Source organism: Triticum urartu, chromosome 6, assembly GCF_003073215.2.
Source record: "Triticum urartu cultivar G1812 chromosome 6, Tu2.1, whole genome shotgun sequence".
NCBI classification, from domain to species: Eukaryota; Viridiplantae; Streptophyta; class Magnoliopsida; order Poales; family Poaceae; genus Triticum; species Triticum urartu.
In genome coordinates this window covers 8,617,848-8,630,286 of record NC_053027.1, presented here as the reverse complement: position 1 = coordinate 8,630,286, position 12,439 = coordinate 8,617,848, and the positions used below count along the sequence as shown (strand labels likewise).

Genomic DNA, 12,439 nt, shown 5'->3' with positions numbered 1-12,439 from the left:
TGTCCTACCGAGTGGGCCCAGAGATACCTCTCCGTTTACACGGAGTGACAAATCCCAGTCTCGATTCGTGCCAACCCAACAGACACTTTCGGAGATACCTGTAGTGTACCTTTATAGCCACCCAGTTACGTTGTGACGTTTGGCACACCCAAAGCACTCCTACGGTATCCGGGAGTTGCACAATCTCATGGTCTAAGGAAATGATACTTGACATTAGAAAAGCTTTAGCATACGAACTACATGATCTTGTGCTAGGCTTAGGATTGGGTCTTCGTCCATCACATCATTCTCCTAATGATGTGATCCCGTTATCAATGACATCCAATGTCCATGGTCAGGAAACCGTAACCATCTATTGATCAACGAGCTAGTCAACTAGAGGCTTACTAGGGACATGGTGTTGTCTATGTATCCACACATGTATCTGAGTTTCCTATCAATACAATTCTAGCATGGATAATAAACGATTATCATGAACAATGAAATATAATAATAACTAATTTATTATTGCCTCTAGGGCATATTTCCAACAAGGTCAAGGCTCCTTTGTATTTACGGGCAGTTTTAATCATCTTATAGGTTGAACTCCATCTTGTTTTGCAATCTAGGTGCAAACGCTTACCAACCGTGACACCTAAGCTTTTGCAAGTGTCAACAAATGCTTTGAGACGAGAAGGTGACCTCTTGAAATATTTCACCGTCTGTCTCAAGCTCTTTATCAAAGGGTCCAAGACCTCTGTCCCATCTTGCACCACCAAATTGAGGATGTGTGCACAACAACGGACGTGGAAATATTGGGCATCGAAGTCCGCACCTGCAAAAGAATAGGAGCATACAAGTTAAAAACAGCAATCATACCTCTCATATGAGCATACAAGTCAAAAACAGCAAGCATATGTTCAACTCCACAAGCATATGTTCAAAAACAGCAAGCATATGTTCAACTCCACAAGCATATGTTCAAAACAGCAAGCATATGTTCAACTCCTTATCTATATTCAACTTCTATATGAGCATACAAGTCGAAAACAGCAAGCATATGTTGAAAAACAGCAAGCATACCTCTACGAACCAAGAACTTTGCCTTCAAAGCATCAACGGCACCATCATTGTTAGAAGCATTGTCGAGTGTGACGGACATGATTTTGTTCTCAATCTTCCATTCGGTCACACAAACATAGAGAGCATCAGCAATGACATTTCCAGAGTGAGGAGGATCCAACTCTATGAAAGCAAGCACACGAGTTTGCATCTTCCAATCCTCATCTATATAATGTGCAACCACACACATGTAAGATATGGTCTGATTACTTGTCCACAAATCCGTAGTTAAGCTAATGGAGTCCACACCCTTTAGGAGGGATTTAAGCACCTCTTTTTCTCTATGGAAAACCTGCATGCACTCACTGTTTATTACCTTCCTTCCAATGGGTTGATAATTTGGATTCATGCTCTTCATTAGAATATTGAACCACTTATGTTCAACCATTCTGAATGAATACTCATGCAGACATATCATCTTCGCAACAAGCTCTTTGATTATTCCTTGGTCATACTCAATGGAATGGTCCATTGTTGGAGCATTGGTTCTTCGGAAGAAAAGATTTGCTTGGATGGCTTCCTTAGCTTTCTTGTTCTTGTAATTCTTACACACTTTGTGATGCCTTCTAAGAGTTGAGGTGCTACCACCTTGTTTATATGCATATTCAGACTCACAATAATTGCAACATGCCTTCAACACAAGCTTTCCAGGGTGCTTCTTTGATGGCCTCTTATCCTTATGAAAATGGACCCAAACTTTTGACGACGTCCTAACAGGAGCATTGGCTCTTGGCCTCTTGGTCTTTTTCTTGTTCCTTTCTCTTGCCTCCTCATCACTGGAAATAACATGCACAATTTCTTCATCGGACATATCATCACCTCCTTCGGCTTCTAGTTCAGCAGCTGATTCCTTGTACCCATCCGACGTATCCTCGTCGAAATCCGACATATAATAACCTCCAGGTGGGACAACAAATTCCTCGTATTCCTCATCGTCCTTGTCCTCCTCCTCCTGAATGCCCTCGTCCTCGTCCTCGTCCTCCTCCTCCTGAATGCCCTCGTCCTCGTCCTCGTCCTCCTCCTCCTCTTCCTCCTCTGACACCTAACACACATGAGCACACAAATAAGAAAAAACAGTACCTATATGGATATATGTGAATATGGCTACATCCATCATCAAGTAAAACAATCATACCATAGTAGATGCATGAGCCATCTCGGAGTTGGTTGCGGAGCCGGAGGCAGCAGCTTCCGCAGCACGCACGCCAGCGCCGGTGCGGTTGGGGAGACGTGGAGGCAGCGGAGGGTGTTTTTTTACCCTACAAATCAAATCTGCGATTGGGGCATTGGTATAGTCTTTCGCCTTCTTAATCAGCTTCGGCGGCTTGCCCTTCTTCCGAACCGGCGGAGGCAGCGGCGATTCTTGCCTAATTAAGTAACTTAAGCTCTTCTCCTTTGCCTTCATCTTGCCCTTCTCCTTCTCCTTCCCAATCGCATTTTCCTTCTCATTCCCCTTCCCCTTCACCATTCTCTACAAAAAGAAGCACATTGTCATAAAAATAGCAACATCTATCTCTGCCTGATTCAGCCTATAACTCATCATTTCATCTGTAAGTGTAGATCTATCAACAATAAAGCAACAACCTAAACATCTACCTCTACCTCATCACTTCATCGGTACAAGCAAGTGTACATCAATCATGAAATAAACAACAACCTATACCTAAAACAGAGGAGAAACTACAGAGGATGAGATAGTCGAGGACGAGGTTACCTTAGTCCCTTCCTCTTCGTGGCGCTCGGCAAGGAACCAGGGGAGGCGGGACCGACGGCGTGCAGGTTGCGTCCCTGCTGCTTGATCTGCGTCACCAGCGTACTCGTGCTCCTCCAGCTTGGACAAGAGCAAGGTGACAATGGCGCGGTAGGAGAGATCAAGGTGGCGATGGAGATTGGAGAGGGACGGCCGGATGGGGCGAGGTCCGACGGCGCCGTCGCCTTTGACCTGGAGGTGGCGGCTCTGTCTTTGGTGTGCGGCGTGGGACTGGGAGGATACAATGGATCGACTGGGGGTGCGCCGTGCCCTAGCAACGAACAGGAGTTGGACTGTGGGGCGCCTGGGCCTTGGGCCGCCTCTCGGTCCGCTTGGTCAGCCCGGTTAAAAACAGGACCGGACCGGATGTGTTATCGGGCCGATATTCAGAGCTCGGACCGACCGAATTTTGTAGCGGTCCTGGACCGTACGGTCCGGTCCTTAACGGGCCACGAGCAGGCCGAAAAGCCCGCTCGGCACGTCCAGGCTGAGTCGCGGGCGTGTGGCCAGACGTGGAGGGACTGCGAGGAGGTGATGCCCGTCGCGGCTGCGGCGGCTCGAACTGGCTCGGGCTCGACCGGATCCTGGTCGTGGCGGGTTGTGGCGCGGTGGATGTGCCTGCTGGAGTAACCCCATTCGTGCCGTCGAACTGATCAACTGTGGTAACCATGCAACAAATGGCAGTTCTACTGAATAAGCATTGAACTTGTAAGAAATCCATTAAATGTTTCACTACCGCTCACGCTGAATCACCCAGTAAAGAAATGAACTTGTACAAAGAAATCCATTAAACGTTGTAGACAGATACTCCTGGGTCTCCAACTTAACATTGTCTGAAACTAGTTCCCAGGCTATAGATAAACGGCAGTGGAGAAGGACTTGGAGATGATCTGCAGCAGTAGTTAGGCTTGGAGAAGATCGCAGCAATGGAGAGGCTTGGATGTCACATTAACAAAGTTGAACCAAACACGGTCTCAAACTTTTCCATCCAAACACGGTAATCTGACATTGCTAGTCGGAATGTCACATTCCACCAAAAGGCATTCCCACATTTAACGATTACCAGGGATGCAACATTCATATATCCATCTAATTTTCTTGAACCCAAACACGAACGGCATGGATGCAACATGCATTAAAGCGTTTGCTTATTTTCTTTGTGATGTAAACACAGAGGAGTACATTTTCTAAAAATAATCCAATAGAAGTGATAAACCCAAACACTGAAATAAAAACTGCCGCCTTTCCATTGACAACAGACTATATTTCTGGACTCTACTAACTGGAGGTAAACATGATAAACTTAAGAGCCTTAGGACTGCTGCAGTCGATATACTGATGAATTAATATCCGAATTACAACGGTAAACTTAGGAAGTTGAATTGCAAGCGATAGATGTGTGCATATGAGAAACACACACGCTTGGATGAGGCATGAGAAAGTGTTGACCCATGAATCAATGGCACAGCTAGCTGAGATTGACTAACAGGAAGAGACAGCACCAGGTGACATAAGTGCCTGCTCGTCAGAGCAAATAGTGCCATATGCACCCTGGTGGCTCTGTCTTTCAGTTATAGCAGGCAACTCTATGCCATCCTCCAGGTATTTCATTGCATCCTTCATGTAAGGACGTTGTTGCCCAACTGGGTGGGAGCACCTGAGTCCCAGGAAAATCAGGCGCTGCATCTCTGTCCTATTGTAGTCTCCATTTAATTTGTCATCAGCGACATTCTCCACAAACTGGGCTTCAGTTCCGGTGCTCCTCAGCTCCTCCAGCTGGATTTGCTCCCTGGGCTTCTTTCCACATGCAATCTCTAGTAGAACAATTCCGAAGCTGTAGACGTCGGACCTACAGTTGTACTCTACTTCCCCATCTTTAATGCATTGTGGATCCATGTACCCCAACGTCCCGATAGCAGTTGTCATCAGCATGGTACTATCCTTGCCAGTGATCCTCGATAGCCCGAAGTCACCAAGCTTGGGGTTGAACTCATCGTCCAAGAGTATGTTGCTTGGCTTGATATCTCTGTGCAAGATGCACCTCTTGCATCCGTGGTGGAGATAAGTTATGGCAGAACCTATCCCCTTCGCTATTTTGTACCTGTTAAATTAATATAAGTAAAAGTATAAAGCAACGTTTTTAACCCAATGTGCTCCTTACATATGTTAACATGTGGAGTACAAGAAGCTGAAATATATTGTTATATCATAACTATGGTTAAAGCCATAGACCATAGAGTGTCACTCTATACCAGGTAATATAGAATGATTACTCTTGGTAGCAATTCATTTTAGCTGCTCCAAATTAAGGTGCATGTTCTACAAGTTCGAGGAGAAAAAAGAAAAGGTACGAACAATACATGCATACCTCTTCTCCCATGGTAGAACATTCTTCAGGTGGTACTCCAGGTCGCCATTAGGTACCAATTCATATACAAGGAAACGTTTAACCTTTTGCCGACAACCGCAACAGCAGAAACCGATACAGGCTGAGTTGTCTCGGCTGCAGCACCAACCTTTCAGCTCGACTAGATTCATGTGCCTCGTTGCACTAATCGTCTTGAGTTCGCCGCTGAAATCCCTTCCTTCAGTCTGCTTTATTTTTTTCACAGCAACTTCTAATTGCCTGCCTTCCTTGTCCTTGTAACACCCCTTATATACAGCACCAAAGGCACCGACTCCAAGCTTGCTTTTCTCCGAGAAATCGTTCGTTGCCCTGGCCAACTCGCTGTGCTCAAATCGCCCAAGGCCGGTTGTTCCCAACACGAAGGAATCGCTTTTGAATCTCCACCTACGATGTGAAAAACCTGACATTGCGCACCAAAGCAGGGCTACCAAGTACAGAACAGATAGTATACTCCATGTGATGACATACTCTCCGCTACCTGTTCAAGGATGGACCATGCTGGTTAAATATTGTTGAAGTTACTCTCCTCAAGGTGCACATCTTCAAAGCAATACATCAATTCGCAAAAAAAAAAACAATAAATCAAATTTGCACTGAATTTCCTGGAGTCATGGCACTGTGTTGTTTTTTTCGAGAAGGAGGTTAAACCCCCAGCCTCTGCATCAATGTGATGCACACAACCATTTTTATTAATTATTAAGCAGAGCAGAGTACAAACAAAAGACAAGCACTGTCCGAGCCATTACAACGAGAGTTATGGTTAGTGAGGGCCTCTTTATTTAGAGAGAATTTCAACACTTTTTCGAAAATGAAGGAACATTAATTGCAGGACTGTAAATTTAGAAATCTTCATCTACATGAGCCTTTCTGTTGAGTTTATGGGATGTCAATGCATACGACTCTTCTTTAACGATTTCTGTTCAGTTTCATAGGAAAATATTCACTAATTGGATATCCTTAAAAGTAATTTAAACCTATTGAAAGCCTTTTTTGTGTGTGGCGTGGGCGCAGATTTCCTGTAGACTGTGCCAGACAACTTCTTTTGCTTGCTCTTGTGTTTTAAAATTCCTAAGCAAAGTGACCATAAAAGGCCATCTATAAGGTAACAAGAATACGTGACCCTTTTCGGTCCACAAAAATATGATGATTTGGGACACAAAACGGTCTCCAACTTACAACTCTGACCATTATTTAACGTTATAATATGATTATAGAACTAAATAAAATTGTGATATCATGGATCTACTGCTTAGGGAAAAATATACACATTTGAATGTAAGTATGTCAAAACATATTGATAGTCAAAAGTTTCAAAGTTGTTTTACACATTGAATTGATAGTCAAGTTTTAAAAGTTTGATTAGACCCGTTTCAAATGCACCAACGTTTTTGGACTCGAGGGAGTAATTAATAACTAAATAACTCGATCAAGATCCACTTCTGCCATCCCTATCCACAAGTACTACTCTGACGCGCATCCCTTGCCCTTTCCCAACCTAAGTCATACCAGTCCAACATCCACGGCCAAGCCATTACCATCAACCGCAACTAGAATTTACACATGATCTTTGAGAATTTTAGAGTGTGCCAAGACAAAGCTGAGCACAAAATACAAGGTCTTGACAACACCTGGATGCAGCACAATTACATAACCTAAATGTTTCCATGTCCTCCATGCAAAACGGCAGCACAAACCTGCAGGTCTTCATCAAGCAAGTCCTCTTTGCTTCTTCTAAAGTTTCACATATTCTCTAGAATATCTTACCATATATTATGATTATTGTATGCAGCATGGCATGGTCTAGCCAGCATTTTGTCATGGTATTTTTTTTGGCGGAGCTAAATGTTGTTGGTATTTGCCGACTTAAGCATTATAATCCTACTAAATTATCAAAAAGCAATGGGCACTTTCAGTGTTAAATGCAATAGTAAGGCCATGACTAACGGACATTATCAAATTATTGGAAAAATCATTTTCTATGCTATACAGAAATATAGCGATTGACATTTAAATCAAAGTGTATCGTTATTGTAATTGAAAACAATATTCATGCAAAAAAATTGTAGGATCACGAGCATATGGGGTTTTCTACCTGATCCGCCAGTGCCTCCTGATCCCTTATTGTCGCCTGATCTGCCAGTGCCCCCTGATCCCTTATTGTCCACTGATCCACCAGTGCCCCCTGATCCCTTATTGTCCACTGATCCGCCAGTGCCCCCTGACCCCTTATTGTCCACTGGTCCGCTAGTGTCACCTGATCCGCTAGTGTCCCTTGATCCGCTAGTGTCCCCAAATCCACTATTGTCCACAGATCCGCTAGTGCCCCCTGGTCCGCTAGTGCCCCCTGGTCCGCTATTGTCCCCTGATCCGCTAGTGTTCCCTGATCCACTAGTGTCCCCTGATCCACTAGTGTCCCCTGATCCGCTATTTTCCCCTGATCCGCTATTTTCCCCTGATCCACTAGTGTCCCCTGATCCGCTATCGTCCACTGATCCGCTATTTTCCCCTGATCCACTAGTGTCCCCTGATCCGTTCACTCGGCTTAGCTTTATTTGTGTTGCTAGTGGGCCAATACCTATATATACAAGAAAAGGCCAAATAAAGTAATAAATTATAAATGCTAAATTCATACTAATAGCATAAATATTTAAACACTCTATGAAATGTCTTGATTTTGAGAACTTAAGAATTATCACTCATATTGGAGTCTGGCCATCAGGCCATGGGGATCATTGAAAAATAAATAGGCAAGTTAAGGAACGTGACTGACTTAGATGCGAGATTTATACGAGAGATGGTAGGCTGTTGAAAATTTTGGCTGGAGCAAAAATTCATGTTATTTGGTGGGCAATGGAGGTATTTTAGTAAACTTTACTAGTGAGATGTAAGATGTACATGACAGAGGTCTAAACTCCACTACCTTTTTTTTTTTTACAAAAGAGTTACACCATGACAACTTGGACATCCTATTTCTAATTTTTGACAGTTTGAACCACAATTGATCTGAATACTCTACTTTGAAGCACATTTCATATTTAGGGAGACCTGGTGATACAAATAGTGAATATTCCACATCTACTGAATGTTGAGAAATAATCCTACTCCGTTTTAGAAACATTCCACATTTGAACTGAATATGTGAGTTAAATTTGGTTCAAAGTGGAATATTCAGTTTGAAATGTGGTTCAAACTGTCAAAATTTAGAAATATTCATCCATGTTATCAATTTAACAAATAGCTGGTCCAAAATATAATTTACCTAGCCAAAATAACAATCTTTTTGTTCCTTTTCTTTAATAATAAAAAAATATTTTCACTCCTTTTCCAAAATAGGTTTTGACATGGCCTATGAGATGTGTCACTTTTATTGCTATTTTTCCTAAATATGCTGAAGAAAAATTGCGAGACAATGACCATGAAACTACTTCACGATGAATCTAATTTTTTTTATGTATATTCATGATCAAAGTTAGAAAAAAATCAAACACTTATTATGTCAATCCATTTTGGGACTTTTTTGGAAAAGGGGAAGACACCGGCAATCCATTTTGGGAGTATATATTAGTATCATTTTTTCTGCCAGATAATTCTTTCAAGTATTCTGAATTAGAAAATTAGGGCGTTGCATACAGATATACCTGCGTGAGTTGCAAGAGTTGAGTTGAAGGACCATGACAGTATCTGATGGAGCTGGAAGGATTCACCGGTGGCCGCAGAAAACCCAATTGCCACCTCCGACGGTAGCAAGGACGTGACGGGATCTGGCAACATGGTGCTTACCTCAACAGGGCCGACAGAAGGACGGTCATCAAACTGCAGGGAGGCGACAAGCATCTTGGTATTGCTGTCAAAGGTGATGGACGCCGTCATAGAGCCGTTCAAGCTGAAGGTGGGCAAGCCTGTCGTGTTAACCGACTGACTAACAGTGTTGATGTCGATGCCGATATGGTCCTGGGTGCCCCTTGGATCCCAGGTGTTGCTCAATGTGTCGAACTCAACGGCGATGAACCGGTCTGTGCCATAGGCTTGGCTCAGGCCGTCATTACCAGGGAGACCAAGGTTGCCCCCACTGCCGCTTGAGTCCGGCGGCAATCTTGAAGGGTAGCTGGAGAGGAAGAAAGCCATGCCACCCTCGTTGCCGCCAGCGGAGTTGAGCCCCATCGCGAAGGTGAACTGCGTGGTGAAGCTCGACACCTCACCGGTGATACTGTCATAGAAGGGCACCGGGTGAGCGTACACCATCCCCCCCGTGCAGTCGCCGTAGGGGTTTCTCTGCGTGAGGGAGTAGCAGGTCAGGTCGACTAGCTTCCCGTGCTGGGCCGCATCGCCCTCGAGTTGGAGGTCTTCTAAGCGGGAGGTGGATATGGTGGAGAAGTCGAAGCTGAAGGAGAACGGCGAGTTGGCAGCTGCTGCGACATGCCAAGGAGCATTACTCGACATGACAAGGAGGACGCAGCCAGCGTAAAGGAATAGGAGAAGCTGCGGCGTGCTGCTTCTTGCAGCAGAGGCCATCAACATAGTGGAACTTGGAAGTGATAGTCCCGCCAGGGCCGGCCCTGGGCCATGGCAACGAGTGCGACGGCCTAGGGCCCAGCCTCAGCAGGGGCCCATGCATCTCAAGAAAAATAGACTACTAGTACACAAGTACACAAGAGAAGCAGGCCTGACCCATAAAGAAGGAAACAAGTCACGCACGAACAGCAAATCTTTATCCTCAACTCAAAAAAAAGAAGCAAATCTTTATCCTTCGCTGGCTCTTTGAATCACACCCTCATTCATCTCCCATTCTCCATCTTCTTTCCCAATTAATTGCCCCAAGTTCCTAAGAGGCCGGGCCCCAATTCCCAAAGCTAATCAATGAATTTCTTTGGTTCCTCGCGTCCTATAAATAGCCCCAAGAAACCCGGCGGACGGAGGCCAGCCGGCGACACACTCTAGTCCTGGGCCCCTGGGAAGAACGCGAGAGCAGTTTGGCCGTCCTTCCTCAGTTAGCTGTGGTCAGTGTGTGAGGGCAAGCAATGCAGACGTGAAGTCTAGGCACTGTTGAAGCGAAGCAACAAAGCCATTGCTGATTCAGGTAATTTTTAGATCATAATTCCTTGATCTTTGTCTACTTATTTCTGTTATGATCAGTTGAGATAATAATCAAAATTCATGAGATGAACCATTGCTGATGTTTAACCTACTCAATTCCTCTTTTTTGTACAAATTGCAGTCATGTAAACTCTGCAGGTTGTGTCGTTGCATGAATTTTGATTATTGGATAGATGGAGCATAGAATTTCTTCTAATTTACGCCAAAACCAAGATTCAAGAATCAGGTGCTCTCTCCTTTTTTTTGTAAGAATGTTTCAAAAATGCAATTATCATCTGGTTGTGAGAAAAGTAAAAGTAGCTAACATGTAAATCAATTAACTGAATCTGAAAACGGTGCTACGTCCTTTACTGAAAGAAAAATTGAGTCCATTATAAGGGCCCATTATATGAAGCTCGCACAAGGGCCTCTAAGATGCTAGGGCCGGCCCTGAGGCCCGCTTATCAATGGGCGTGTTGTGAGACCTTAAATAGCCGAGCAGACTAGTGTATCCGAAAGCGTATAGTGACAGCTCGTGTTGTACCTATCTCGTAGTAGAGTAAGTAAGACAAACATCGCTGATCTGTGTTGTAAGCATCGAGCTTCGCCCGGAAGACCTAAATTGCAACTTTGCAAGTCGCCTTTTTTCCTTTGAAGAGAAGTGGCAGAAGGGAAATTATATCTCTATCTCTGACGGTATCATTTTACTACGTTACTACATGCAACTCGTATGCACTAATGGTCCATCGTAAACTGGTCCATCCACATGTCATTTCCACAAATGCCACTTGCCTTAATTGGTCAGTAGCGCCACCCACATGCTATTTCCACAAATGACACTTGTCTTAAGTCTTAACTCGTCAGACTGATCAGAAAGTCAAGTGTTTGGGATGCGGGCGTGGATGTGATCGACATCGGAAGATTTTTCCTTTTTTTAGAATGGAGACGCTGGACGCGTCCGGCTTTAAATTAATAAAGCCTACAACTAGGCAGCGTGACTGACAGGATCTGAGATTACAAACACGAGCACGGAGGCTCCGGCCAAAGATAGCGCAAAGTCTGAAGAGTTATCGGGCAGGCCAAAAGCAGACTGAGCAAGCATAGATGATTACATGGCTCGCAGCCTGAGCTTAGAGCACGCAAGCTCGCTCGTGCGCCATCCAAAAGGGCCACTTCAAGTCGAAGAAGAGGTGGGTGGCTCCCTAGCCATCATGTAGACTTGACGAAGACGTTCTTGTGCATGTTGAAGTTTATCAGCATCCTTGCGCCTCGCCAACGGACTCCACTGCTGCTGGAAAAGGTTGCATTTGTAGATGATATTAGCAGGGTGGGATGGGAAGATTCCCTCGATCGCAAGTTTGTTCCTCGTGAGCCAGAGGGCCCAGGCCAGCGCGCCCACACAGCTCCAAAGAACGCGTTTGTTGCCACCATGAACCGAGTCTACAATGGCCACAAGATCGGCGGTCGAGCCCGGGTTCCATGTGGTGTTGGCTGCGGTGCGAACCGCATTCCAAGCAAAACGAGCTAACGGACAACAAAAAAACACGTGGTTCGCGTCTTCCGAGACATTGCAAAATTGCACAAAGGCCGGACGACGGGCCATTGCATTTAGCAACATTGGTCGAGGTGGACAATCTGTTACGAAACAGTTGCCAAAAAACACCTTAATTTTAAGCGGGAGTCGCGCATTCCATAAGCCTTTCGGCACTTGGAAGGACTGGCCCTGGCAGAGTTTCCGGTACAACGACTTGACGGAAAACTTGCCGGATGGGGTGAGAGACCAAGTCACTGTATCCTCGTGCGAGGAAAGAGCGACCGACGCGATAAGAGCAAGCAAAACCGTGAGGTGAGCTTGTTCTGTTCCCGTTAGCTCCTGTTTGAAGTAGATCGCGGGGGGGGGGGGGGGGGGGGGGGAGGAGGAGGCAAGTGCCGTGGCAACGTGCTGCTCCGGATTGACCGCCAGGCTGTAGAGGTCCTGGAAGTCTTGCCATAGAGGCCGGGTTCCTACCTAATGGTCTAACCAAAAACGGGCCGAACGCCCATTGCCAATGCCGAACTTGGCCCCCATAGCGAAAGCCGGCCGGACCGCTTGCAGGTCGTTCCAGAAA

General features: G+C 45.2%; 1 protein-coding gene across 1 annotated transcript in view; it reads right to left on the bottom strand.

Moving 5' to 3' along the window:
* LOC125516349 (L-type lectin-domain containing receptor kinase SIT1-like) overlaps positions 1-9,776 on the bottom strand; it is a 54,016-nt gene extending 44,240 nt beyond the window's left edge. Inside the window, exons 1-8 of the mRNA XM_048681817.1 lie at positions 8,897-9,776; positions 5,220-5,658; positions 4,339-4,952; positions 3,283-3,500; positions 2,816-3,058; positions 2,237-2,572; positions 1,063-1,156; positions 623-814 (exon numbers count right to left, since the gene is read on the bottom strand). Coding sequence (XP_048537774.1) covers positions 623-814; positions 1,063-1,156; positions 2,237-2,572; positions 2,816-3,058; positions 3,283-3,500; positions 4,339-4,952; positions 5,220-5,658; positions 8,897-9,776 — 3,016 coding nt within the window. The remainder of the gene's footprint in view (positions 1-622; positions 815-1,062; positions 1,157-2,236; positions 2,573-2,815; positions 3,059-3,282; positions 3,501-4,338; positions 4,953-5,219; positions 5,659-8,896) is intronic.
* Positions 9,777-12,439: the final 2,663 nt, after the last annotated feature.